The sequence below is a fragment of the Halichoeres trimaculatus genome, unplaced genomic scaffold (assembly GCF_033239565.1).
Source record: "Halichoeres trimaculatus isolate MK-OKI-2021-1 unplaced genomic scaffold, fHalTri1.1 fHalTri1_scaffold_12, whole genome shotgun sequence".
NCBI classification, from domain to species: Eukaryota; Metazoa; Chordata; class Actinopteri; order Labriformes; family Labridae; genus Halichoeres; species Halichoeres trimaculatus.
The window spans coordinates 30,008,785-30,036,584 of record NW_027437190.1 but is presented as its reverse complement, the minus strand read 5'-3'; the positions used below and the strand labels follow the sequence as shown (position 1 = coordinate 30,036,584).

General features: G+C 39.3%; 3 protein-coding genes across 7 annotated transcripts; 2 read left to right on the top strand and 1 right to left on the bottom strand.

Annotated features, from left to right (window-relative positions):
* Positions 1-8,402, top strand: LOC141800371 (m-AAA protease-interacting protein 1, mitochondrial). Its single transcript, XM_074682849.1, has 5 exons — positions 1-534; positions 1,132-1,203; positions 1,294-1,420; positions 3,626-3,770; positions 6,969-8,402. The coding sequence occupies exons 1-5, from the start codon at positions 130-132 to the stop codon at positions 7,051-7,053; spliced, it is 834 nt and encodes a 277-aa protein (XP_074538950.1). The 5' UTR covers positions 1-129; the 3' UTR covers positions 7,054-8,402.
* On the bottom strand, positions 8,341-16,502 carry efhb (EF-hand domain family, member B). 4 transcript variants are annotated; one of them, XM_074682846.1, is made up of 14 exons: positions 16,460-16,502; positions 16,297-16,372; positions 16,128-16,187; positions 15,897-16,040; positions 15,369-15,543; positions 15,140-15,250; positions 14,921-15,050; positions 14,722-14,802; positions 14,579-14,646; positions 14,315-14,475; positions 12,798-13,005; positions 12,054-12,278; positions 11,597-11,778; positions 8,341-11,355 (listed from the first exon to the last, which is right to left on the bottom strand). In XM_074682846.1, the coding sequence occupies exons 2-14, from the start codon at positions 16,357-16,359 to the stop codon at positions 11,209-11,211; spliced, it is 1,755 nt and encodes a 584-aa protein (XP_074538947.1). In that variant the 5' UTR covers positions 16,360-16,372; positions 16,460-16,502; the 3' UTR covers positions 8,341-11,208. The 4 variants fall into 4 exon arrangements, with proteins under 4 accessions (XP_074538947.1, XP_074538948.1, XP_074538945.1 ...); XM_074682847.1 differs by having other exon boundaries at positions 16,454-16,490; XM_074682844.1 differs by having other exon boundaries at positions 16,297-16,494.
* Positions 16,103-27,584, top strand: rab5ab (RAB5A, member RAS oncogene family, b). Of its 2 annotated transcripts, XM_074682851.1 has the most exons (8): positions 16,103-16,171; positions 16,333-16,414; positions 17,708-17,894; positions 20,155-20,381; positions 21,930-22,081; positions 24,698-24,820; positions 25,120-25,213; positions 26,820-27,584. In XM_074682851.1, exons 4-8 carry the CDS (start codon positions 20,216-20,218, stop codon positions 26,933-26,935), a joined length of 651 nt encoding a protein of 216 aa, XP_074538952.1. In that variant the 5' UTR covers positions 16,103-16,171; positions 16,333-16,414; positions 17,708-17,894; positions 20,155-20,215; the 3' UTR covers positions 26,936-27,584. The 2 variants fall into 2 exon arrangements, with proteins under 2 accessions (XP_074538952.1, XP_074538953.1); XM_074682852.1 differs by lacking the exons at positions 16,103-16,171; positions 16,333-16,414; positions 17,708-17,894 and adding an exon at positions 18,248-18,267.
* The last annotated feature ends 216 nt before the right edge of the window (positions 27,585-27,800 follow it).

Here is a 27,800-nt window from a genome sequence, read left to right as displayed (position 1 = left end):
AGCACGATGAGGATTGTGGGTAAAGCATGGGGTGAGTTGCATAAGGTTACCAAAGGCAACTGTGACCATGATGGCTCCTTCAGCCCCTGTCCCTACACCAGAAGCCGCCGGTAACGCTCTCCCGCTCTGATGCAGCGGCTCACCAGCCTCGCGGCATGCCGGGAGCTCAGCGGCCTCGCGGCCCGCTCACCCGGGCTCTATGGCTGGAGGAGGAACCCGACCTGCACCGAACACCCGGCCTTTAACAGGCAGCGGACGGAGGTGTGTCTTCGCCTAACGCGCTCTTTCACAGGGGAAACCGGGGCACAGGGCCGGAGGCTGTGCAGGCGGAGGGTCGTGTTCGCAGGACAGAAACACAGACTGTTTAGCTCACAGCCTGGAGCCGAGGGGCCCCCGGAGGGACACCCCGCTATCTCTGTGGTCGGAATCCCGGATCCCATCACATGGATCCGGTGCCGAGTCATCATCTATCTCATCGAGCTGTACTTTGAGTTAGACATCAACTCTGTGGAGTTTGACAGAGGAATAAAACAGGTAACATCTGACTGAACACCAACAGGCCACTAATAAAACCCTCCTAATCCCATGAACAACAAAATATCTACTTCCTGTCACGTTTCCTGTCTGCCAAATGACTTTACTGGAGTCTGAAATGTCAGCTGTGACCTGTGAGGATAAAAACTGATGCAATATCAGAAGCAAGAGGAAAATACATGATATAATATTAATCACAACAGATTTTATTTGTCATTCAATGAAAAACTTCTGTTATATATTTTAAGATGAACAGGAAACAGCCTAATTATGACACCAACAAAGTAAACAAGACAAACAAGAAAAGTGGCTTCTATCTGAAAATAAACCACTGTCAAGGAAGTAGGTGTCAGATTTGAGCTTTCAACTCTAAACTTTTTTACATAGTTTTAGTAAAAATTAATGAAGAGGGACAAATTCTCATTTTTTTGTTTAGAAACTTGCAACACCTGAACTACAGAATCAGTAAAAACCACTTTGTCCACAGAAAGGTGTTGAAAGTGACTAGGCTAAAAGCTAAATGTAAGCCACAAAGAGGACAAACAAAGTCCTTTATGATGCAGGAGAATAAATCACCTTGCTTCTCTTCCCTCTCAGGCTTTGGTCCATGTCTCCAGCATGATGTCCACTAGCAGTTACCACAGGCTGGTGGGGATAGTTTCCAGAGAGGTAACAAATTATTCACAGATTGTACATGACTATTCAAAAATCTTGTATATATAACACAACATGTAATGGTGATGATCTGTTTCATTTCAGATGATTGAGTATGTTGAGGAGAAGTGCAGTTCTCTTACAGCAGCTAGGAGGAAGCAGCTGGCCGTCGCAATGAATGATATTATATTTGCACTGCCAGAGGATGTGTCAGTCGTCTTTGATACTCACGGTGAGTTTCACTCTGAGCCAACTGATAACATAATGAATAATGTCAAGACATGGGCTGTACAAAGCGTCCTTTAAGGGTCTGGGGTTATCTGGTGAGGTCTTTCGCAACCGGAGTGTAGAGCTAGTAGACCCATATTTACATTTTAAGAGCTGGGACTTCATTTTTAAGGTCTTATAAAGTTGCTGTCCTCTCTTTGTTTTTACATCTGAGCAGAAAGAAGCCTGGTTATTGATACAACATAGAGGTTTTCACAAATGGTGAAGCGATAACGAGGAAAAAAAATTGAACCAAGTGGTTCAAGAAAGGGTTCATCCCTTGAAAGCATCATTTGCACATGGAACCACCTGCTGGTCAGGTGTATAATCACAGGCAGTTGTAGCTTTACCACATAATATGTGAGTCATCAAACTTTTGTGTCTGCTTTGGTTCTTGGGAACAACTGTAAAAAAAAATTTGTACAACCAAATAATTTCTCTATATAAATGATCACATATTTATATACTAAAATATTTTTGAATATTCTGTGTGTGTAAATTTCCCAAAAATGGTAGTATCAATGTTATGAAAGGTTGTAAAATAATGTTTTTCTGTTGCTTTCGAAAAATTGCTTGAGCTTAAACAGGCTGAGCACAGTGAAAGTGCTTGTGGAACTAGGGGGCATTGAATATACTTATAAGGGCAATATACAGTAGAGGGGAGATTTTACTAGTTTTCATTTAGAAATAACAGTTTCGCAACTGTTTCAAACTATTTACAAACTATAAACGCTATCCAAACTCTGGTATCCAGACTATCAGTGACCACAACTCTCTATCCAAAGCCCACAATTTGAAAGGAGCGTAAGGGGCTTATGTTGATGTCAAACCTCACGGTAAGCTCTGAACCACTTCCCAAAGCAGTCACGCGGTACAGCCGAGGAGCGAGGCTTCGGACGTTACCATTTTGGGCAAAACACGGCAAACACAGATTAAAGTTAGAGCCTCTGATGTTGCTTTTCAACCAGAAGAACCAGTAGCTTTTAGTTCCAGGAACTACTCTTCAACAAGGAAACGGCTAATTTGGAGTTTTATAAGGTCACTTTCCACAATTAGAGAAGTATTCCTGCTATCGGGCTGAAAGAAGAGGATTGTCAAAGAGTTAATAAACTAGGTAACTCAAACCTGTCTCAAAGAAAGAAATGGTGTCCAGTTTAGATTTGTTGAAGAAAAGTATTCGGATAAATGTTCATCTACAACCCCTTTTCCATGATGGAGATTGAGATGATTAGGCTTTACACCGATCATATCGGCTATATCGGATCGGCCGATATTTGCCCTTTTTTGTAATGATCAGGATCGGTCGTCATGTCATAAATCACCGATCAATCAATGACGTCATGGTCGTGTTTAATCTGTCTCATTTACTCCAAACTAGTTTCACAGCATTGACATGTTTATTTGTTTGTATCCGAGAGCAATGATTCATGATTAAAAAAACTGTTAATTTCATGGATGTATATGAATGTTTTGAGGCAGCTTCGTTCTATTTGCACTAGACTGTGACTGTTAATGTAATTGATATGCTGCAGTATGTTTGAGGCACCATTACTGTTCTTAATTTGCAGTATTTACTTGTTACAGGAAAGTAATTAATTACAATAAAGTAATTTAATTACTATAAGTTGTGCTAATTATTTTTGTCTTGGGTTATATTTTTGATTGTCCAGACTGAACTTAACTGAACTTGTCAGTCCTTTAATGCCCTCCAGAGGTCGTTGATGTTTAACCCTTGTATCTCAGTCAGATTGGGGCATGGCAAGATTGATACTTAGGAAAAAGCACATAAGTATATAAGTACATAAACAAATAGTTTAAATATTGCTCCTCACGTGATCGGATCGGTGATCGGTTATCGGTTTATTTAAACTCACTGATCGGTGACCGGCCCAAAAATTGTGATTGTGTAAAGCCTAGAGATGATAAAACAACTCTCTGATGATAGAAACTGTAAAATAAGGTTAGGCTTTAATTGGTGAGATGATGACAAAGAAAATGTACTTGATGGACCACCGGACATTCAAAATTCTTGATATTTTCAAAATAAAAGCAATGTAATTCAGCCCAGACTAAATTATTACTCAAACTACAGAGTGTGAAAGAGTCTAAAACTGTCTATGCTCTAAATATCTCTGAGTGACACGGTCTGGCATTTGTTTTCATCCTACAGGTAGAAAATTCTGCAACATCACAATGAGGTTTTGGTTCCTGTCAACACACGAAGGCCCTGACGACCCCGAGGGCACAAGGATCTTCAAAGTGGCTTCGAGTGAAGACGGCAGCCCGCAGAAGAAAATAGTCACGGCAGTCTATGAGTAAGCACTCAGCTCATCATCTGCAAACATTGCAAACATGCTGTGCATCCAAAAGTGTGGATTACAATCAAATCTTCCCTCATTCTGCTGTGACATATTCAAATCTATTTCATGCAATGTGTGCCGACTTTCTTCTTAAAACTCAGTTTTGATCATTAATTTGCTCAGCTGTTGTGTGCCAAAATCTGTGTTTGGTTTATTCCCCCATATAGAGCATGCTGAACCACAATCAGAAAGGTACAAATATTTACTCAGACAGATAATTATATGTTGGCAGAAGCTCAAAGTTACCTGCAGGCTTCCCAACATATGGCTCCTCTGTTTTAGTTGGAAAGAGCCGGAGCTGATTGCAGCAAGCTAAATGTTTTTCCAACATATATGTGGAGTGGATTTTGGAGAATATTCTAAAGTGGGTGGATGAGAGTTCAGCTAATATTTGATGCTTTGATGTGGGGAAACAGAGAGTGTGACACAAATTCACTAGAGGGTTGCCATGTGTGGACCAAGTATTAATAGAAGCGATTCATGAAAGGGAGAATAAAGCCAAAGAAGAGACATTCTTTCATTTTCACAAAACAAGACATGAATAAAATCCATTTAAGAAGGTTGAATTCAATTCTGTTTTTGTGTTACTGTCAACACAAAAGAGAACTTACATCCAACTGCAGCAAAATGCTTAAAATTTTGAAATGGTGCAGAAAATTGTTGTTTCATGACCATGTTGTTTATCATGAGAAACAATGGATATAAAATCCAGATCCTGATCCTGCCATAAAAATAAATCCTGACATGTCTTCCACACGTCTTCCAAAAATGGAGAAGTTTGCTGATGTTAACACAGCATGAAACAGACCAGCTGTCTCTTTTTTTGTTGTAAAGCTTTATTTATGCAAACTGGACAGATATATGTCTGAGTATTTATAAAAACGCTCAGCATAGAGCATATGCAATAACAAAAGTCCATCTTCAACATGTTTTCTTTTCATTCCTGATTATTGTCAGACACCTGGAAACAGACTTTCTTCCTGTGGTACAACAAACAAAACTATTTGTACTTGGTGTTTATGTTTCTCACTGCTGTTCTAAGCAATGCCAGTGCTCTGTCTCGTGTACTTAATTAAAAAGGAAGGCATCCATAACAGTCAGAGTAAAGGTGAAGCTGTCACAAAAAAGGAAAAGTTCTTACACTGGTCCAAACCCCTCTCTCTTCCAATTGGTTGCAGAACCACATGCTGTGGTTGTCGTACAGGCGTGGCCAGAGGCTTGAGAATAGCACTTTTTTTATTTTTATTTTTTTTACCAATCAGTGGTCAATATGAATTTAAGGGGTGGGGAAAAAGTCAATTCACACAAGTCTCAGTTTTTTTTTGTTTTTGAGATATTTAAATCAGGATTCTTTGTTAAAAAATGTCATTTTTTCCAGCAGAGGACAAAATGTTTCTCTCTGACTCACATTTGATGTGCATTTTCAGGTAAAATATGGCTTCAGGTCTGTAGTCATCATCATCATCATCATCTAACTTTTGCACTTAGTCAGATGTTAAAGAAGCTAACAAAAAAATTACCAGAATGCAACCGGGGAAAAGCATATTGTCCCAACTAGGGCTGGACAATTTAATCGGATTTTAATCGTGATTTCAATTTTGCCATCTGACAATCATGAAAACAATATAATTGAAGAAAAACAATTAATATGCCACACAGTGTAGATGTATGCAAGTTCCTGTGCTTCATAGCTCTTCTGTGTTCCATGTGCAGCCACAGCGAGTGTGTGTGACTTATGTGTATCAATAATACTGTATGTGCCACTTGCTGGTTCTTTAAAGTTGTGTTTAAATCAGTACTGAAATTTTTGAATAAATGAATAATTGTGTATATTAATCGTGATTTCAATATCACTTAAAATAACCGGGATTCTTATTTTTACCATAATCGCCCAGCCCCAGTCCCAACCCTAACAAATAAAAGCTGAGGCAGCAAACTTTGAGAAAACCAGTATTTGTGCCATTCTCAAAACTTCTGGCCACGACTGTACCTAATGCTCACTTACCTATTTAGCCACATTCTCCTTCTTTTGTCTCAGGTCTTATAACTCTCTCATTCCCATTGAACTGTAAATGTTATCCCAAGAGCTGGGTATAACATTTTGACAGGATAAGGAAGACATTTTCAATCCTTTCTTTGTTTTTGTCAAAGTGGGATAAGAGCAAAATCTCGATATCAATTAAGTGTTAGGCCTCTATTTCAAAATGTTTATCATTAGAGAATTAAGCCCTGTTTCCACCAAGCAGTCCGATTTAGACCAGTACGGTTTGGTAGTGGTCAGCTCGGTTGAGCCTGGTCCTGTTTGCGTTTCCAAAGCCAACTGTGCCCCCTTGTGGTGAGTGGCGTACAAGCCAGATGCCAATAGCCTCATCAGTTAAATAATAGCGTGACGCCATAGCAGTGGGACGCGGTGTACCTCGCTAATAAATCCAACAAAGAAGAAAACGCAACACAGTGAACAAAGAGAAAATATGGGAGACATCCAGCAATTCGCCCTCTTTGTGATTGGCATGTGGCTCTTCGTTACAAAGAAAATCAAACTTTTTTTCAAAGACTGTGTACTGCCAGGTGAAATACAGCTGATTCTTTCGACTAATCAATGGACTGTAGTGTTGTAGCTCCACCGTCCCGGATCTAATCGGTTTAGTTTGGCACCCCTAAGGAAGGTAGTGGTGTGTACCTAATTAGGTACTTTAATCGGTACCGACCGAATTCAGTCAAAAGAACCGTGTACCAATTTGTGTAAAATTGAAAGATACCATGTTTAGGTACCTAAATGCATCCTTGTGACTGTGAGGGACTAGAAGAGTAGGTGATTTTCCATGCTGGACATGAACACAGCATTGCAAGTTTATATATTGAAGAATAAATATGTTAAATTGAAAAAGTTAGAGATTTTATTGTTAAACAAATTGATATATTTCAACACAGAAACACAAAAAAGCACCCAAAAATTGGTACTGTTGAGTACCAATACCAATTGCCAGGTCCCAGGAATCAGTATCATTTTCAACGTGAAAGGTACCCAGCCCTAACTGAAGGGTCCCTAAAAGTGGGACGGCTCATCTGTGTTATTTGGGGATCCGTTCCGGGATTAGTCAGTAGAAACGCCGCTGCTCATATTGAAAATTTTTCTCTTTTGATTTCTTCTAGATTCCACAGAGAGCTGACGAAGGGAGCCTCTCCTGATTGGATAGTCACCACACTTTGGCACTGGCACTGGGCAATGGCAGAGTGACATGACTGTACGCTCAAAAAAGCCATTAATCAGTCACCGGGACATAACATGGGAGTCCTGATTGGCTGACATTGGACCACAGATTGACTGTCCACAAGAATCAGATGAAAGGGACCCAAAGCCATACCATTGAAGCTGCGCAGACACCCAGGAGACCTCTAAAGAACTTTTTACTTGAAGGTCTTGTCCAGACCGTTAGATGCCTTGAATGTGCTGCTGCAGGGATTTCACTGTTACATCACATATTTTACAAGTCTTCAGAAACAAATGTAGCTTACACCACAGAAAATGCAAAAAACGTGTTTTTCCTGAAAATATCTATTGAATGTGACATCAAAAAGTCATCACTCCAAGTAGGTCCAGGCGTCAACAAGTGCTTGAATAGAGGCACAGTTGTAACTTGAACAAACTTGCTTCCTATCTGTACAACAACCATGAAGATTTCATTTGGTGAAAGAGAGACTGACATACAGTCATCAGATCAGATCCATCCAGAGAAAGCTAGTAAGAGGCGCTTTTGTTTAAAGAAAAAAAACTCAGCTACTAAGGTCAAGGATGAACTCCAACGCTTAACTCCATTCTGTTTGATAAAATCAACATGTTGAATCAATAAATTGTTTGATCCTAAGTTGACCACCCTCATTCTTCCTTACCCAAACTGACCACGCTGTTCTTGAAAGGAGAAAACTGAGGTGGGATCAGTCATTCCTAATGCATCCCAGAAAGTCTGGAAATCTAAAAGACAGGCCAACACAGGCATGTCCAAAGTGGCCTGAAGTCCATTTTCATACGGCCCCCAGCTTTCATCTTACAATGCATTGATTATGGGCTTATGTGGCACAGTCTCGCTAAACTACATTTGGACTGTTCATGGGCTACTTGTATAGAGCTAAAACTCTGTACATTGTGCAGAAACTCAACAACTCTTACAGCGGATGTCTTTAAATGAATGTATTTATTATGATGTGAAAACATGCTCCATGAACATCCAGAGTTCAAACAACACACAGAGGACACAAGACTAGATTAAAGTCGTGAAATGGTGCGGAAAAGGAAAAATAGGTGGAGAAAAGTGTTCTAAGAACAGAATAATAAATATTTGGGACAAAAAATATATATTTTAGTGGGTTAAAATAGTCTCAAAAACATCATGAACAATAGCTAAGGAGAAATGAACCATGGACTGACTGGACCAGTACTTCTATAGTGCTTTTCCAGTATGTCTGGCTACTCAAAGTGCTTCTACACTTCCACTGTCTTTTGCCCATCCACGCATACACCCACCGTACACCCCTGTTCGACAGCATTATGACAGCACGTGGCTGCAGCAGCTGAGATGGAACCCTCCATTTGGTCATTTTCACAAAAGCCCATAATCACTCTTTTTCAATATCAACGACTTAAAGCAGTGGTTTTCAAACTTTTTTTCAGCGATGTTTTCCCTGTGAGATGTTTGTTTTTTATGCCGAGTACCCCCTAAAAAATGTAAAGCAGTTTTGGTTGAAAAAAAACAACGCAAAACACAGCGCTGCACTATGAGTGTCTCATTTATGAAATATTCTTTATTAACAGCCGCTGATGTTGTTGGCTGATGTCTCCCTGCAGAAAAGTTACACTACCTTGTGTGGGTTGCAACTTGAGGACATGAATACATTTAAGTATATTTTTCCAAATACTGACAGAATTTTGCTGTTACCGGTTTTGCTTTGTTTAGTGCTCCATGTTTATAGCAGCATTGCTGCTACGCTTCAACCACGGTGCTGTTATTTATGTTGTCATCCTGATATGAGGAAGACTATTGTTTTTTGCGGAGTAGAACAGGATTAAATAATCTCCGGGATATTACATTTAATTTATGAATTTAAACATTTATTTGGTTCATAATTGGTTTCAGAGTGTTAAAGGAATTTAAATTTGTTGCTATTTTTTTGAAAAAGGAAAGTAATAGGTAAGGAAAAATGGCCTGTTTCTTCAACTTCTTCAACTATCTTTGAATATATCATTGTCAGCAGGGCACAAAACATCTTTAACAGCTTTTCTCATGTTCCTTATTCAGAATATGAGCTATTGCTCTCTGGAAGACGGTCCAGAGCTCGCAGAGTTAAAAGTTTTCGCTTTAAACTCTCCTTCCTCCCTACTTCCATCACTTTACTTAACAAACAATCTGCGGTGACGCAACACAATGCAAGTGTATTAGCAGACAGGTGTTCTTATTCTTATTCTTGCATTAATTTAATTGACATTGATTTTACCACCAGTTTTGTATGTATTGACATGATGTGCCACTTGCATGCCACAGTAAACACAGCTTTTATTTATCTACTTATTTATAACAGGTATGTTATTGTATATTATATTGTATACTGTTGATTGGTATGAATGTATGAATGAGTGAGTGATGTATAAAAATAAAGTTTATCTTATCTTATTTTATCCTATAAACATTTTTTGAATCCTACCCTGTACCCCCTGGAGTGCCCTTGTGTATCCTCATTTGAGAATCACTGACTTAGAGAAACCATGGCACAGACTGAATATTCAGGGAAAGATAAATACTCAACGGTTGATAGTGAGCAGATGCAAAAAATACATTCACCCAGGAGTAATCATGAGTGTGCAAAGTTATACTTCTGCTAAAAGCTAAGTAAATAAATCTCCCCAAAATTCCTTTATCGGTTTGAACAAAGACAAGCAAAGCTTCCGTCTGATCCCAACTTTACTGCCAGACACGTCACTTGTCAAAAGCATCACGTCCTGCAGCCTCATGAATGTAATGAATCATCCTGTTCTGTTAAATCTTCCGGTGTTCTGTATGTTGACAACACATCCGACAAACAGAAGATCCTGTCATTAGCTACCACTTATTCATGCATAATAAAATATGCAGGGAGATTATTCTAATTTCTGCTGCATTAATATGTGGTCTGTGGAAGTTTGCGTGGGGGGGTTTTGGTTCCTGTGGAGCATCACACTGAGTCATAATGAGATTAAACGAGTGCAGTTAGCTTAGCATATGACAATATGCGCATGGATATGGTGAGAGCACATTAATTTACCACGCCTGTGCATCATTCGGTTTAATGGAAATTATCAGGAAAAAAAAAAACAAGTGTTGAATAAACAAAAAGCTGATGATTTTTTTTCTTTTTATTGGTTATTTTACATCTCTGACATGTGGGTGAGTCGAGGCTGTATGCCAACCTGTTTTATTAATCTTGTTAGCAAAACAGATACAAAACACTCCTCCTACGGTTATGTCAACGTGCGTTTGAGCTCCAAGATGCTATATATTAATTATTCCATCACTGTCAGACACCAGTTATGAGGTGGATTAATAGAATTATGACACAAACATAATTAAACATTAAATTCAAGACACTGAAAAAACAAAAAAGGTGAATCTCTTTGTATTTGTGTGTCTCTTGCATTCAGAGAAGTGATGCTCACAGTGGATTATGTGTAGTAAGATGTTGCTTCAGACAGAAAAAAGGGGAATGTTAGTATAACCAATGAGCCATTAAAGTGTGAAATTATGCACCTGTTTACAAACAGAAATAAAGTTTTCATAAATTCTGTTTTGTGCAGAAGTCCTTTTTTCTATTGAGCTCACTACAAAAAGATGACATACAGGAAACTGCTTTTCAGATTAAAACAAAAATCAACCATTAGTTGAAACAAGTGGAGAATGTGACTTCATTTTATCTCCAAATCAAATACTGTGATAATCATGACCAACACATTCTGCTTTGTAATGAGTTGGTCATTTCCCTGAGCGCTGGTGCGCCCTCTGCTGGAGGAGAATATATAGACCTGGTTGAAATCAGAGAAGGGGCTTGGTTTTTATTCCTTTTGAGGGTATAAAACACAATCTAAGCATTCAATTTTGTGCTAACAAATGTTTGATATTGTTCTCATTAATTGAGATTAAATTTAGATGCAGTTAGTTTCCCCAGCAGAGCATCACAGGAGAGAAAAGGGGTTAAATGTGCAGTAAACTGACTAATTAACCTGTATTAGAAAACACTTAAGTGTAAAAAAAACAAGTAAAATAAAGGATGGGCTTCACATGATACCTTCAGGTTTCAGGGTATGACATTATGCAGGTAGAAAATTCTTTGTAAAGTATAAACTGTGCCGCTGCGAATACACTGATTGTTACAGTTCCTTTATTTCCTTGAGTACGTTTCGGAAAGCCTCAACACAAACCTCCTTGGATGGATGTTTCATGGATGCTAACTCCCAGGCCTCCTCAAATGTCTCTTCAGAAATGTTCACACCCGCATTCTTGAAGATCTCCTTGATCTGTGAGATTAAAAGCGCCAGACTCAAAGATCTATCACAAGAAAACATTTTCAGACTTACAAACAAAATGTTCTGATAAGCTATTTGCCACAGTTTAGAGATGTAGCGATCCAGTCCTGGAATAAGGTATTAAATCAATATTGGGATCAGATCAGTATCTCTAGTAGCCAATACCAAAGCCCAGGTTTGGTAAATCTTTAAAAGCTGCATCTGTACCACAGTTCGTGTTGATATTCCATACCTCCTTTTTTGTGCGTGGGCAGAGCAGGTGTTCCTCAAAAACGCCCTGAGCAGCAGGAACTGATGGATAAAGCAGATCTCTCGCAGTCGATGTATCACCGTAGTTAGTGGTGTCACCAGTTCTCTTTATGCGTGGAACAGGAAGGTCTGAGCGCACAGACGGGGTCCCATAGGTGCGGCTGTCTTTTTAAAGAAACACCAGGCGAAATGTGAAGATGTTGAGGAACTTAAAGTTAAAGATGCTTAGGAATCTTTCCTGAATCACAACAACTAATACACATTTATCACATGAATCAGTTTTGCTACGGTAAGGAATGACTGAAAATGTTAGACACAGATGCCTCAACATTTAATTATTTGAGCATGACACTGATATCCTGAAATCTGTCTTGAGTATTTTAGAATGGTTACCAAACAACAGTGAGTGAATATGACCTGTGTGCTTATTTCTGACTTACTTGGTGGCAGCCGATCACTCACAGCCCCGATGAGAGAAGAGGACGTCATGAAGTGGTCTTGAACTGCCCTTGGTTGTCTCAGGATCTTGACGGTCTGCAGTGAGCTGCCCGGCTCAAAGGGCTCCAGGTCCTCAGGCTTGATCAAGGTCTCAGAGGCAGGAGGCTGTGCCGCTTCTGATGGAAGTTTCCTCTCTATGCTGGCTGGAGCCGAGCTGGTCTGGCGGTCTGGAAGAGAGATGGAACATAAAAGTTTTAGAAAATGTTTCCTCCAGGTCCAGGATGTCCAAAAAATGTTTTCAAAGAGGGCCACATTTGATTTTGTGAAAATTACCCTTTAGGAGCCCTGAATAAATTTTTTGTTTGTTTTTTGGGGTGTGAGGTTGATAATTTGTTGGTTTGTGGGGGGGGAATATGTTAATTAGTGTGTGGTTAAATGTTGGTAGGGGCAGGAGATATGAGGTGATTTCCTTTTTTTGAAGTTACTTGTCATGGTTTGGGTGGCGTGGATGAGAGAAAGGGGGTGATCTGGGTGGTCGTATTTTTGTTGACCATTATTTCCTCTAAATCACCGTTAAAATCCTTTTTTTTTTACGTTATAATAAGTTTGCTGTAATTAGATTATCTTCAGCAATAAAAGGTCAAGCGTTAATCTTTGGATTTGAGTGATTTCTTGCATCAACGAGTCAGATATTTTACCAGGCCCTTTTCAGCATTTTTTTTTGTTTCTTGAAAGTTGTTACAGACCGTTTGTTATACTTTGAAGCTCATGACTCTCGATGGGCATCTTGTCCTTCCAGTTGAGAAAGTTTGCAAACTCCGTGAAGTTAATCAGCCCATCCTTGTCCAGGTCACAGTAGTCTATGAGGTCATCCAGAACTGGCCCACTCACACTCAGCTTGAACTGGCTGCACACTGCCTGCAGGTCGTCTTTGTCGATCATCCCTTTGCCTTTCTGGTAGTTAGCAGAAACACAAGAAACAGAAAAAAACAGCAGCGATTTGTATGATAAACAGTGCAAGTGTGGGACTCTGTGATGACAGATATTATCAAGTTTCCTCAGTGATAAAAGACTGTTCTTTGATTTCTTTGATCATACTAGGGAACAATCGAAAAAAAATATTTCAGCTGAGTTAGATTTGTGCGCTGATTAAATCTAAAACTGGCACGCTGATTCCAAAATTGCAGTCAGGTTTTTTTCTAGCACGTCAAGTTTTTCCTCCGCAGCTTACCCTCCAGACAAGCGAAATTCCCCTGATTAGCTGTAGTAAGACTTGCCAGCTGATAACCATTGGACTCATCTACTCATCTATTGAGACAGTGCAGTGAGAGCATAGACTGTATAAAACATGGATGTAGTCTCCCCAGTGTCACCCGTCTGTTTCTGAAATGGGAAACGAAGCAGATCAGCTATAGCGGCCATATTGGTAGTGGCAAAGGCTTAGCATACAGCTATAGGGCGCCTGTCTGTCACATGACCTGAGCTGTGCCTCTGATTGGGTGAGCTTGTGGTCTTACTATCCTCTGAACGGCAGAGTTGGAAAAAAAATCATCCCCTGAACAGTGTGGGCCGATAGTGAAATTAGCGACTCAGACAGGAGACGTTTTTTGAACCAGGCTGTAAATAGGTTAATTTCTGCTTTGAAAATGGCTTTTTTTGGCTTGGTGTGTATGTGACTTCCAGTACGTCCGGAGCCAGCCTCAAGCAGACACTCGAAAAACAGCAGATTTTAGCACTTCACATTGTCTCGTATTCTTAGACCAGAGGTTGCTGCTTGGATGAGAGGTGTGTGCAGCTCCCAATAAGTCAGTACTATCAATATCTGGAAACAGAAAGCTAGCATAGTAGGAATTAAGATGATTTGTGCTGGCTTTTCTCTTATACCGTTGTAAGTTCTATTTCATTTTCTGCTGTTTTTTAATTTTCAAAGCTTGTAGCTCCTCCATCTTAGTGTTTTATTTACATAGCTATATATTTCCTTTGTTCCAGATCACGTCTGCTCCTGTAGCCATTTCCTTGGTAGAAGCATAGCAGTGTTAAATAAACATTGCAGTCATGCCTTTTTCTTTCATATTTCATTGTATGTCAATATTTGGAGATTTTTATAAAACAAACACATATCTGTTAAGTAAAGTATTTTTTATATTTATTTTTTTCTGAAAACGAAGATCCTATTGTTCAAAAACTTGACGTAATAGAGAAAAACTGAGAACTGAAAATTGTGTTCCCCCGTGTAATCAGCCTGCAGTGATTTCACTCATACCTTGTCGTAATGTCTGAACGCCTTTAGAAGAGAGTCGAAGTTCTGGAAGTTAACCCTCTTGAGCTGGTGTCGCACTGCATTGACTAAGCTGTTCTGTCGCTCCCTTTTCCGACTTCTTGTAAACTGGCCCCGCTCTGTGGAGTGGATTGTTTCTCCAACCCCTGCACAGAACCCAGAATAATAACAGTTACCCTTTTGTGCTTGGCTTTATTTATCTATAAGGATATGACACATCTACTGAGACATGTTGAAATTTTGTGTCACCAAATTCATCCACTGGTATAAGAGTCCCAAATGTTATATCTGGAATTTCCTTTAAAGCTTTTCCTCTTCTGAAAAGATAAAAATACACAGTCAGTTAAGTTCATCGGAGGATACATGTCAGAGTAAAGTTAATAGGCACCTACTTATTGTTTGTTCCTCCAATTTGTGAAATCAGTTTTTCCCTGTTCCCAGATCGCTTCCAAATGTAATTTGGATTGTGAAACCTGTAGCAAAAATATCGAGGCTAAGCAAAGCAGGATTATTTTCTTTTCAACAAGTTATTCACTGACTGAAAAGCCAAAAAAAACCAAAACACTTATATCAACTTATTTTAGCTCCTACTTCTGTGACTCCCCAAGCCAACGCAGACTTTTACACGTATCCCGTCCATCGTGGAAATGAGGCGTGAGGATCCCAAACCTGCTGTCCTTACTGTAGTGACTCCAGTCATAGTTCCTATCGATCCTCTCACCTGAAGAAAGGTGAGGTTGTTTGATTGAAGACAGATGACACAATTATTAACACCAAACAGGAGAGGATAAATATCTTTAGTCTTCCTACCAACAAAATAGGAGTTGTGGCTTCGTATATAGGACTCATGTCTCTCCTGAGCCTCCTTTTCAATCTCCTCAGTTGTTTTTGAGGGGCGAATAATCTCATGCGCACTCAATCCTGGACAACAAGCAACATGTCTCAAAACTGTAGGTTCATGTTGCTATAATTTACACTACCATCACATTTTAATTACTTGCATCATCCATAAAATAATATGACAGAACACATACTGCACCTTTTACATTTTTCACACCAAATGTAGTTTTCTCGTCATACCAGCTGGGAAGACCAGAAAGCTGACAAACAGACTTTCCTACAGGGGCTTTAGTGGAGCTGTAACCTGCTTCACTGAGCTCCTCCAACTTCTGTTGGAACAAAGTCTTAGGGGGAGGATTTAGCAAGCTTTTTCCCTATTAGAAAAATACAGAAGAATTATTCTGAGCGTGAATATAAAAAAAACTGCAATTGGATCACCAAATGCTCCTTGGGTTTCAAGCATTAGGGTATTAGATGGTATTCTTTCCAATATATAATTTTATAGTCATAACTTCTGGTCTACTTTGCTGTTTGTTTTTTTTTTATTTATATCAAGCTGCTCCACACTGATTACCACCAGAGATATAAATAAAATTGTTTGACTACAATAACTTCTGAGTGAGCTGTGACTGAGCGTTTATTTATAAAACAATATTTATCAAAACCCCAAATCCACAAATCTCAAATCTCACTTTAACTTCCCCTTTAACCAGTGTGCAGAACTCACAGAAAGTGAGGATTTGGTGCAGATCCCGTGAACTAGAGTGCTGGCAACATCTGGGTCATTTGCCTTTCCTCGGTGCACTCTGATAGCTCCTGGGTCTGGTTGGGTGCTGTTGCGAAATTTCCTGGTCACAGGCGGAGTGGGGGGCTGAAAAAAATGCAATTAAGACTGAGCATGCGCACGCAGCCTTTTGCAACAGATTCTAAGGCACACATAAATTCAAACTGTTCTTACCCTTGCTGTTTCTTGTAAGCAGTCCTTCACGCTGTCTCCTACAGGTATTAGCTTTCCAGCCTGGTTTTGAGAAATATAGAGGATAGCTGAGGCTAACGTAGTTTATTATGATCATTAAACGAACGTTAGCACGGAACGTTAGCCTGGCATACACATGAAGCTGACTTACCCTCGGTCTGTTTGGACATCTTTCTGTGTGTTTCAGGTGGTAACTCCTAATTCCTTCCGTCATGTTAGTACAGTGTCTACAAAGAAGAGGAACTTTAACTGCTGTCTTCCCCACAAAGGTAAAGTTTAACCAAATTTCTTGCCAGCCAACTTGTTACCCTCACTTCTGCCGTTGGAAGCTTGTTTGAGTTTTGTTGCATGGCAACACCAGACTGCTACGGAAGAGGACCACTCAAAAAAAAAAAAAAAAAATCCAAATTTTTTTTTAACTATTTTTTCTAAAAAAAAAAAAAAAAAAAAAAAAAAAAATAATAATAATAATAATGATAAAAAAGCCAAAACTCTGAGAAAATTTGAGATTTTTTTCCGCAGAACTTTGAGATTAAATTACGAATTCTGAGATCAAAGTTAGAATTCTGAGATTAAAGTCAGAATTCTGACTTTTTTCTTAGAATTTCCAGAAAAAAAAATCAGAGTTTTGAGGAAAAAAAGTCAGATTTATGATTTTATCACTTGGTGAAATAGAATTTCACTTTGTTAATCACGATAACTTTGAGTTATAAAAGGTATAAAAGGAAGTCACAAAGCAAACCTTTTTTTATTTCTTTTATTTTGTTTGTTTGTTTTATGGCCAAGAATTATACATCACAGTTTGGTTTCAGTCAACTGACAATGATCACTAATCAAATACACATTTGACATCCTTGCAAAGACAGACCTACACATGCTGGGGATAGCATGTATGCAAATCCCCACCAAGAGGGGTTATGAGGATATTTTTTTTGATATTTATTCTACAATTTAACTTACTTGAGGGTTTCATGTTATTTTGTATCATACCATATCATCCTAACAATTACTCCAAGCTCTCAAAGTATTTAACAGTTCATATATTTTAGTGCCTTCTGTGTCTTAGGTAATGATTCATATTCATCCATATATCTATAATTGATCTTAATAATCACTTATGTCCAAATGCAAATCCTCTTCTTTATTCTGTTAGTACCATACTTCTGATTTTACCATTATCAGATCAGGGTGGATGTTGTTTTTATTGAGTTTCTAGTTTGTGCATTAGGTGCTTTTTTTTCCTGTTGTACCTTAAGGTTGCTCAGTTTCACCTATCTATCTATCTATCTATCTATCTATCTATCTATCTATCTATCTATCTATCTATCTATCTATCTATCTATCTATCTATCTATCTACTTCATTTTCCTTTCCTTATATTCCTTCACGATACCTAGATCTTTCTTAGCATTTTTATTTTCTTTCTTCTAAAGCCTTCGTATAACATTACAAGAAAGTAAGACATAAATTTAAACGTTATTCTCTGGAAAGGTAAATTAAGAATACATCCTGACATGTGATTGGTTCATCGCACCATGACGTAAGCGGATTGTCAATTCCAGTCATACGATCTGTCATCATCGTTCGTACAATGCGAAAAGGGAAGTTGAAAGAAGTGGGAGAGGGACATCGCGGAGCCTTATGAAATCCTATCCTACTGGAGCTGACTGGGTATCGAACACACTGTGAGGAGCTTCAATTATTGGCCTGGAGACACCATTCTCAACAACAAGCTTCTTCTTCTCGCAGGTGAGTGGCTAATATTAGCGTTTGCTAGCGAGCTAATGGCTATGTAGAGGGCTCCTCCCGTTGCGGCCAGAGCGACACAACGTTCGCTTACCGCGCGGACGCACTTCGCCTAAACTTAGGTTGACAGCGTTGTTATGAACCTTAACGTACATCAATGTTTTCTCAAAGTGTGTCATTATGGTACAGCTTCTGGGTAGAGCTGACAAATAGCAGTGCCACCGGCTTGGTTCGTATTGCTTATTAGGCGCTTGCAATATGTAATGAGCAGAACCGACTTCCCAACCGCTTCAGTTCGCTTGCAGTTGGCGAACACTGCTAGTTTCTTTTATCTGGCTAGCTAGCCGACACTGGAAGGGCCAAGCTAGTTAGCATGGTGAGTTAACGTTGTACGGCTGATGAATCTGAATCCTTCGTCATGTAGCGATCAATTATACGTGTATATTGAACAATTTGATTAGTAGGAACATTTGTGGTTATATTTCGTCTTCTGTTTGGTAGGTACAAATTAAACGTCACAATGCTAAGGTTAGCTAGCTGTCATTAGCTGTACACACCCAAAACTGCATCATCTGTGTTTTTGGAATTCTTAAAACGTCATTAAAATGACAGATCTGCTGTGTTGAAGCAGGGCGTGTACAGCTACGACAAGAATGAGAGTAAAATGACACAGATTGGATCATGCTGGATACTGAAAGGAGATTTGTTTTGGTCTACACATTTGGAAGTTATAAGCTAGCGGTGTTGCTAACGCTAGCAGTCGTTACTCTGCTAATTCAAGCTCGTCAACAACAACATAACAGGTTATTTGTGGTAAACTGTGTCGTAATGCGATTTCACCAAAGTTTAGCGTGATTATTTCTGGCTCAGATGCTTTGTGTTGACTCGTTTACTGACAGTTAGTCATGTCTGTGTTACAAAACGAAGGTGTTATTGTATGGTTGTTGTTTTTCACCTGATTATGCAGGCCGGTAGGTATGAAACAGCCTGTATCTCAGCCTTGACTTACATATTTACTTAGAAGTGTGTCATAATCGTCCCCTGAGCTGCTCGTGGATAGTTCACAGCAAGAAAGATTTTCTCAGGTATACCAGTTGGTCCACATTTTCTCATTAGTAGAGTAGAAGGTAAATCATTACAGGTGAGACACTCACAAAGCTAAAAGTTGTTACTATTATAAGTGTGTCACCTCTCTTTGCTTTGTCATACCCTTACCTTTATTCGTTAAAAACATGGCAGCTGCAAACTTTTGTGTGGGGAGAAAGAAAGTGTGGCAGGTAATTTGAAACCCTTGTTGGCTCAGTGCCACATGAACTATAGTAAGAGCTCCTATTTGACATTATCTCATCTCCAGGTGACGGTTAACCTGATAGATTTAAAAGAAATACTGCCAAAACAACAGAAATAAGCTATGACATTGCAATTTCTGAATATCCCCAAATTCTAACAATACAGTAGAGAAGCACTTTGTTATTTTTCAACAGACAACTTAGCTGTGTGTGATATTTAGTAGTATTAAGCAGGACAGACTTAGTATAAATGGAGTATTACTATCAGCACTATATTTGAACCAACGGATAATCATTTTGTTCTTGTTAACTTTGAAGTTCTTGACAGTAAATCTAATGGATGGTTAGTTTGCATATTGATTTAGGATGGATGTTCTCTGTCGTTGGGCCAAGACGCTTTGTGAGGTTGTCATATTCTGATGTAGAAACCTAATCCCTGTTAACTCACTTGCCAGACAGTTAATATAACATTTATAGGGAAAACTTAACCGATAAAAATTGATGCTTAATTTTGGCAGCAATTCGTCGATTTTTGTTTTGATGGTCCTGGAGGGGCTCAGTTTTTTATGATACAAGAAGGGAGGGAGTCTCCAAGGAAAAAAACACAACTTTGGGTCATTCAGCAGTTGCATACCTGTCTTTGTTGCAAACGGTGTTGCAAAGTTACTGCATTTCCCTTATCAGTTGTGTGTGTATTAGCTTCCATAAAGCCTAACAGATAAAAATGATGTTTAAGTGATCTTTGCTATGCTTTAGTTGTTCGTTTATTTATACATATTGATACCTATATAACTTAAAAACATGGGAGTATTTTGTACCAAATGCTGTTTGTTGCCCTAAACTAGCTTAATCAAATCAAGGAAAACATAAGTAGTGTGTTGTCTTTTCTTTATGTGTGTATGTGTGTGAGCATGTGTGTATGGGTGTGGCTGCTCCAGCCTTTGACACTAACCCTTCTTTTCTCTCCTACCCAGGTATTTTCTGCAGTTTTTCACAGCACATCAGTGAGGAGAGGAAGAGACCAGACAGTGTGACATGGCAAATAGAGGTGGAGCTACACGACCCAATGGGCCGAATGCAGGCAACAAGATCTGCCAGTTCAAACTTGTGCTTTTAGGCGAGTCGGCTGTGGGGAAGTCGAGTCTCGTACTCCGTTTCGTCAAGGGACAGTTTCATGAATTCCAAGAGAGCACAATCGGAGGTATGTTTCTGCACAATGTCAGTGTGTGGACAAGGTTTTTTTTTTTAGACAAACTTCTTACCTCTCTTCATGACAACAGAAACACGTTGGTTCTTGAAATGAGCGTTTATTTGTAGAGTAGTTTCGTGGAGCAGCAAGACGCTGTGGGAACTGCAATGAGCATGAACAAAGTGCAACCTGGATTATCAAGCTTCACATTGTACATGTCATAATACAAGAAATGGTAAAATTTCTGAGGGCAAATATCCAAAGAATTAAAAGAAAGTACCTCATTGGCCACCTGTCATGTAAAGAGGCTTTCTTTCCTTAGAAATGTTTTTGTTTTTACAGCTCAGTAATTCTCAGGAGGTGGCATGTATGTTCTCAGGATGTGGTGTGTCACTAAACTGTGCTGTAGGGAGCAGAACAGATATTTCAGGACTTATTCCACTTTAAAATGTAAAAAGTTGTCAGTTTACCCTTCAACTTGACATAGCATCCAGTCTGTTCATCCAACCGCCAATTACTTAGCGAGTTATAATTTACACTCATAGAATACAACAAAACAACGGCACTTACACACTTTTATTTACCTGGAGAGGTGATGAATCACTTACCTAGGTATTACAATCTAAGCCCATAATGGCACAATAAATAGCTGTAACATGAGCCATTGTGCCTGGTCGGTGAATTGATTACGGATATGACAATACAATCAACGTCTGTTTTGTCAGATTAAAGGAAATATTACTCAGAGGAAAGGACAGGGGCTGTAAAGTTCTTTAACAGCGCTAAACAGCACATTACCAAGAAAAAGAACAATACACAGAGAAGTGGAAATAATTAGGTGAATTCCTGAACGTCTGCTCCTGGTCTCAGGTACATCCAGCAGTTTATGTGAGGTGTTAGAGCACTTCCTTATCATCTCTACCACAGATTATACTCACTGGGTATCTCAGACTTGAATCAAATTCTTCCCATTCCATTGCTTTGCTATTTTTGGACTCAGCTTTAGCCAAATAAAAATACCAGGGGACTTTAAAAATCCTGGACACCACTGCTTACTCAGAGCAAATATGCTTTAACTGGATGTTTAGAGTTATTGTTGGGGAACTGTAAGTGCTATGATATTAACATTTGTCCAAAACAAACATAAATATGACAAGTGGAAAATGGGGTAGTGATAGCATCATGGTTTGTGATCCAAAAGCTGCAGGTATGTTCAGTTTCCAGGTGTGATTTAAGCCAGTCATAGCTGTCAGTGAAGCCAAGCAGAGGAAATAAAAGACAGAAAAAGCCTCTTAATATTTCATGCTTAAATCACACATGAATACTTCAGGTCCCACCAAGATTTTAGATGCTGGTATAACATGTTGCTGTGTTGTGAGCACCCCATTTTCCAAATGTGGAGTAAGTGAACCAGATAATCCACCTCTGTGTATGTGTGTTTGTCTATGTTTGTGTTGTAACTCCAGTATTGGCCCTAATTTTACACATTTCACATATTTTGTGTCGCTCAGCAGCAACAAGCTCATTTGTCATCTTCTCCTCTGCTTTGTGCCTCGACAGCTGCCTTCCTGACTCAGACAGTATGTTTGGACGACACAACAGTCAAGTTTGAAATCTGGGACACAGCTGGTCAGGAGCGCTACCACAGTCTGGCTCCCATGTACTACAGAGGTGCCCAGGCAGCTATTGTGGTGTATGATATAACAAATGAGGTGAGTCAGGTGCCAAGTTCTCTGTCATGCAGTTGCTCTTATCAGCTCTGCTGTCACAGAGCAGAAGCTGGAGGAGGGTTGAGTTTGTTTACATGTGCAAAATAACCCAGTTGCTTTCCTCATTAAAATAAATGAAGCTGTTTACATGGATAATGGAAGTGCATATTCCACTAAAAGCACACTCTAACAAGGGATGCCTCGGTATCAGTTAGGGCTGAACAATTAATTGATTTGAAACAGACATCGCAATGTAATACAATGCAATTTTCAAATCGCAAAGGCTGGAATTAAAAAAAAAAAGAGTTTCATGTCCACAGACCTGGAGGAAATATAGTAACTAGTGCTTGTTCTTCTTTAAAATCAATAATAGTCAAGGTTTTTCTGACAACAATTCTGTGAGCTACACAGATCCATACACTTGAATGATAGTGGCTGGCACAGCCATACCCCTTGTACACTTCATTCTGTATGGTTTGTTACTCTTACTGACAACTTGAGGACGGTAAAATTTCTGTATTCCTTTTCATTTCCAATAAGAAAGTGCAGGAAAGACTTGTTTAAATGTTAACAGTATCCTTTGTGGTGTTGGTCATACTGAAGAATGACTTAAAGCTTGTGTTTAGTGAACAGTGCAGAAAATAAATGTCCTCCCCAGAAATTGCATGCTAAATTGCAATCGTAATATTGGTTAAAAAAAATGCAATTAGATTTTCCAAAATCGTTCAGCCCTAGTATCAGCTGATTCTGATCTGATCCAATCTGATAGCAGTATTATTACATTCTTTATTTATTTGAGAATGAGACTGAAAACCGGCTTCTCTTTTTTTGGAAACTAAAACAAACTGAAAATCTATTTAAACAGACTGTAAAATTACCTCCGCCACGGAGGTTATGTTTTTGGGAGAGTTTGTTTGTTTGTCTGTGAACAACATATCTCAAAAACTAGCTCACAGATCTTGATGAAATTTTCAGGAAATATACAAAATGGGATAAGAAAGAAGTGATTAAATTTTGGAGGTGATCGGGATCACCGTCTGAATCTAGGACTTTTTAAAAGAATTCTTTATTATTGTGAGATAGGGCCGTTTTCACCATATGTGTATGTAACTCCACCATAAATGGTCGGATTGCTGTACAAAACAATACAAGACAAGGTCACCATAATTTCTGACAGATGTTAAAGTACGATCCAGATCCTGACAATATTCTGGATACTAAGATCCAGAATATGAAATATGTACTGGGTCATCATAATTTTCAACACTGTCAGGTAACAAATTATCATACAAACCTGCAACTAACACCAAATTGTAGCAGACAGTCTGCTGAAAGGGAGTATAACATTAAAGTAGGACTAAAGTGTTGCGTGACAATCACAATATGCTTGGCAGAGGTCTGCACTTTCTAGTTATTTTATGGGATTGTAAATATATAAATGTGAGGTGAGGTGAGTAGATCTCTTTGACCAATAGGGATTACAATTTAACTGTAAACCTCAGAAGTGGATAGTTGAGGAATTAAACTTGCACATATTGTATGATATTTATATATTATGATATTGTAGCTCTAAAACCCACAGATCTATGGCGTTGTTGAACACAGATGAGTGTAGAACTGAGTTAATTAGATCTGTCCAATAGATTTTCTCATGTAGATTTTTGAGTCTGTATCAGACTGATACTCAATACCAGGATCAGGTAATTTTATCTATAACAGTCCTGATAAAAGAGGTTGTGTATGACTGACTGCGGTAAAACCCACCTCAGAAACATTTTCTAAACTTATATGTGTCCAAAAAACTGAAACTTAAAAACCGACCTTTCCCACATGCTTGAAACATGTCTAAAAACTTGGGAGAATACTTGAAACACTTAGATCGAGCATGCTGTTTAGGACAACTCATGTTGTCTAGTCTGAAATACTAGACCTGCTAATAATAGTCGGAAACTGAAGCGCAAATTAACCTACGTGGTCTTATCGGTGACAAGGACAGTTGGGGGTTTCTGAAGACGTTTTTTTAGCAACAGCCAAGACAAAGAAGAATTATTTTAGTCTCGACAAATTAAGCGATGACTCATGAACGGTGAGTCATCTTTATACAACACAGTGTTTTGTTGACATTGTATATGTCTTAATTCATGTATTGGTTACTCCATACCAGAAAGGTTACTCATCCCAAAGAGATGAGCAGAGAGAAAAAGATACTGGACATAGTTGTAGTTTTCAAGTGCCCCTGAAAAGTACACTGTTGTCACTCTCTGTGCAGGAAGTCTGTCTCAAAAAAATATAGAGATGAAATTATCTCTTGAACTTTACTCCTGCAGCAGTTTTGTTTATCTTTGACAACAGATTTCTGCATGGCAGTGTAGCATAAACCTGTCTCCTGTAAGCTGCTCCTGCTTACTTTACCTGCACTCGAGAAATTGGATTCATATCTCATCAAAACCGTCACTATAGCGAGTCTTCGGGACTTGAACAGATTACAGGAGCAGAGTCAGAAGTCATGAGAAGACTCTGGGTCGTCCTCATCTTTCCATCACATGGATCTTATTTTTATTTGCACCGACTGACTCACCTCCCCCCCTCTCCTCACCTCCTCTCTGTTGTGTTTGCCAGGAGTCATTTGTGCGAGCGAAGAACTGGGTTAAAGAGCTTCAGAGACAAGCCAGTCCAAACATTGTAATAGCTCTGGCTGGGAACAAGGCTGATCTCGCAAACAAGAGGGCACTGGACTTCCAGGTTTGTCTTCTTTTGAGTCTAATTAATGAAGTGAAAGATGTGAACAGACGCAGAAACTCATTATATACTCACTGAAGGTTGTGGAGGTCATGTTAACATTCACACACTGAGTAAATTTGTAAGATATACCAGTCTGTCTGGTTGAACTTTATCTGACCTCTTTGTGGACTTTACCTCTCTACCTGTTTTTTTTAGTCCATGAAAAGTTTTGAGGTACTTTCCTGATGCTACTATTAGACAAGCAAAGCTAAGTGTGACGTTATTTGAGTCATTGATTAATGTTAGTTTCACTTTTACAGGATGCACAGTCATACGCAGATGACAACAGCTTGCTTTTTATGGAGACCTCAGCAAAGACTTCTATGAACGTGAATGAGATCTTCATGGCCATTGGTAGGTGTCTTTCATTTATTACAGCTATTATATCAGACAGGTCTAAGACCAGTGTTGTGTTAGTTGAAAACAACAAGTGCTGAAGGAGCTTTGAGCAGCTGTAGCACCAGACTTCCACCAGCTTCATGTTCAGTCCATCTCAGCTCCGCTACAGTTTGGCTCAGTGCCCCCCTAGTCTGAAAACACCAACCTACTGGACAGTCACAAAACCGAGGGTTTCCTGTAGTTATTACTTAGGCCATGTCCACACGTAGTTGGGGTATCCGGGAAAACGCATCTATTTTTATACGTTTATGCCAGCCATCCACATGAAACTGCAGTTTGATGTCACTGGAAATTATGTTTTCTGAGAACTGCGGGCAAAGTAAAAAGTTTGGAAAACTACAGCTTCATGGTTTTGTGTAGATGCCGAAAAAACAGAGGTTTTGATTCTCAATGGTCACAGCTGAATGATGGGGCATCAAGCGATTAAAACATTTATATAATTAATTACAGGATTTTTAATTAATTAATCGCATTTTAATCTCATATCTGCTTAAAGTTCTCAAATAAAGAATCTGAATTCTAGGACATTACAAAATTGTAGTGCGTGACTAATCAGATGAATACACAAAGAAGAGAAGATTTGACAATCTATTTTTTTTTTCAGTTAGCAAAAATTAAAATGTCTGTGTTAACTGCCACTGACGTTGTGCAACTGTTTTCTGCGCCTGTAGAAGTAAATTGTGTTTTTAGCGGGGTCTGGCGGAGCTTGTCAATCAAAATCATGCTCGTAAACTACTGCGGGTGAGAGCGGTGCACTCTTTGGATGAGAGCTCAGCATGGATAAGAGGAGATGATGTGAGATGACAGAGACATAGCGAGACGCTGCAAGTCAGAAAAGTTAAGGCAGCTCACGCTCCAACTGAAGATGTGTCGCGGTAGTTCAGAGAGAAAGAGCGGCGCCATCGTGAGAAAAGACGATAAGATCATGGAGAGGATCGAAGGATGGAGCGCCGAGACAAACGCGATCAAAAAGTATGTTTTGTCTGTTTTTTTTAGATCAAAAACAAAAAGAGAGACATAAAAGAAGAGAGTCCACTTTTCCTAGGTAGTTTTGGTGTTTACATAGTCAGAGAAAAAATGTTATCTGGGTCTTGACAGAACGTTCAAGATGCTCTGAAAATGTCTGGCAGTTCATGAGTTAATCGTGCATTATTTTTTAAAATGCATTTTTCTGCGGTATGATTAACTAATCTAATTAATGCGTGAAAGTGACAGCTCTAAAAATATGCCCTGTGAGATATTAGTATGGATACTGATGGGCAGGAAGAATAACAAAAATTACATTAATTAGATTAATTTGTATTATAGAAGTACCAAACCACTGGTTTAGTCCATTAATGGAAAAAATATATGTACACTGGGATATATTGCGATACCGTCACAGTCTTAAAAAATATTGTGATACATTTCTTTGCCTTACCACCCACCGCGACCTCCTGCCACAGCTTAAACTTCAAGCAGGTGCAGAAGAGGCTCTAGTGGTGACAGGCCAGAAATATCTCTGTAGGCTGAAACTCTGATTATGAGTGATGTAATTATCCGTATTTTTCTGCCATCGCAGCAAAGAAGCTTCCCAAGAACGAGCCTCAAGCAGCCGGAGCCGGCAGCGGGCGGAACCGAGGAGTGGACCTGACAGAGACAGCTCAGCCCAGCAGCCGCCCCTGCTGCAGTAACTAACCCAGCTCTTCCTGCTCACCCCCCTCCCTGACACACACACACCCCTCCTGTCCCCCATCTGAACATCTGGACATCGGGCTCCTTGGCTTCCTGACGTCAGACCTCACTCCCCTGGAATAGCTAAAAGACTCTGTATAGCTGCATTTCTAATACCTTTTTTTGTTGATGTTCTTTTTTCTTTTTTTTAAACTTTTTTTAAGAAGTGTATATCAGTATAATGGATGCATGTATCACTACAACGCCTAAAAACACATTTTTATCTCTTATTCAGTTGAAAGACTAACCCCGTTTAGGAAAGGTGAGCGAGAGAAACACCCGTGAACGTGTGATTGTGTCGTGTGTGAGTTTTCTGAGAGTGATCTGCGGATGAGAAATGCGTAGCCTCATTTGTCACTTCACAGGGTTGACTAGATGTGACAGACGCCCGCCTGCAACACACATGAGTTCTGTGCAGGTGTGGTCACGGTCACAAACTGAAGAAAGCCAAACTGTTCCCATCATGAGACGCTGGATTTTTCTGACTGTTGTGCAAACCAAGAATCCCTCCTTCATCACATCTGTTACATGAGAAGTCATCGTCATCCTGGGCTAGAGAAGAAAATTTGGATCTGTTGTGAAAGAAATGAAAATAGTGTGTTGAGAAAAGAAGGATAAAAATACATCCGGCCTCCTAATACTGTGTGTAAACGTGTATAACGCCGTCTTCGTGGCTGTGGAAGACATGGCGTTTAGGGAGCAGAAATAACAGGAAGCAACGTCTTCAAATGAAGCCGGTTTGATGGAATAAAAAAGAAATGTTGGGTTTTGTTTTTCTTTTATAAATTTCTAGGTCTTGTGTTATTTGGGGATCACTTAGTCTCTCACA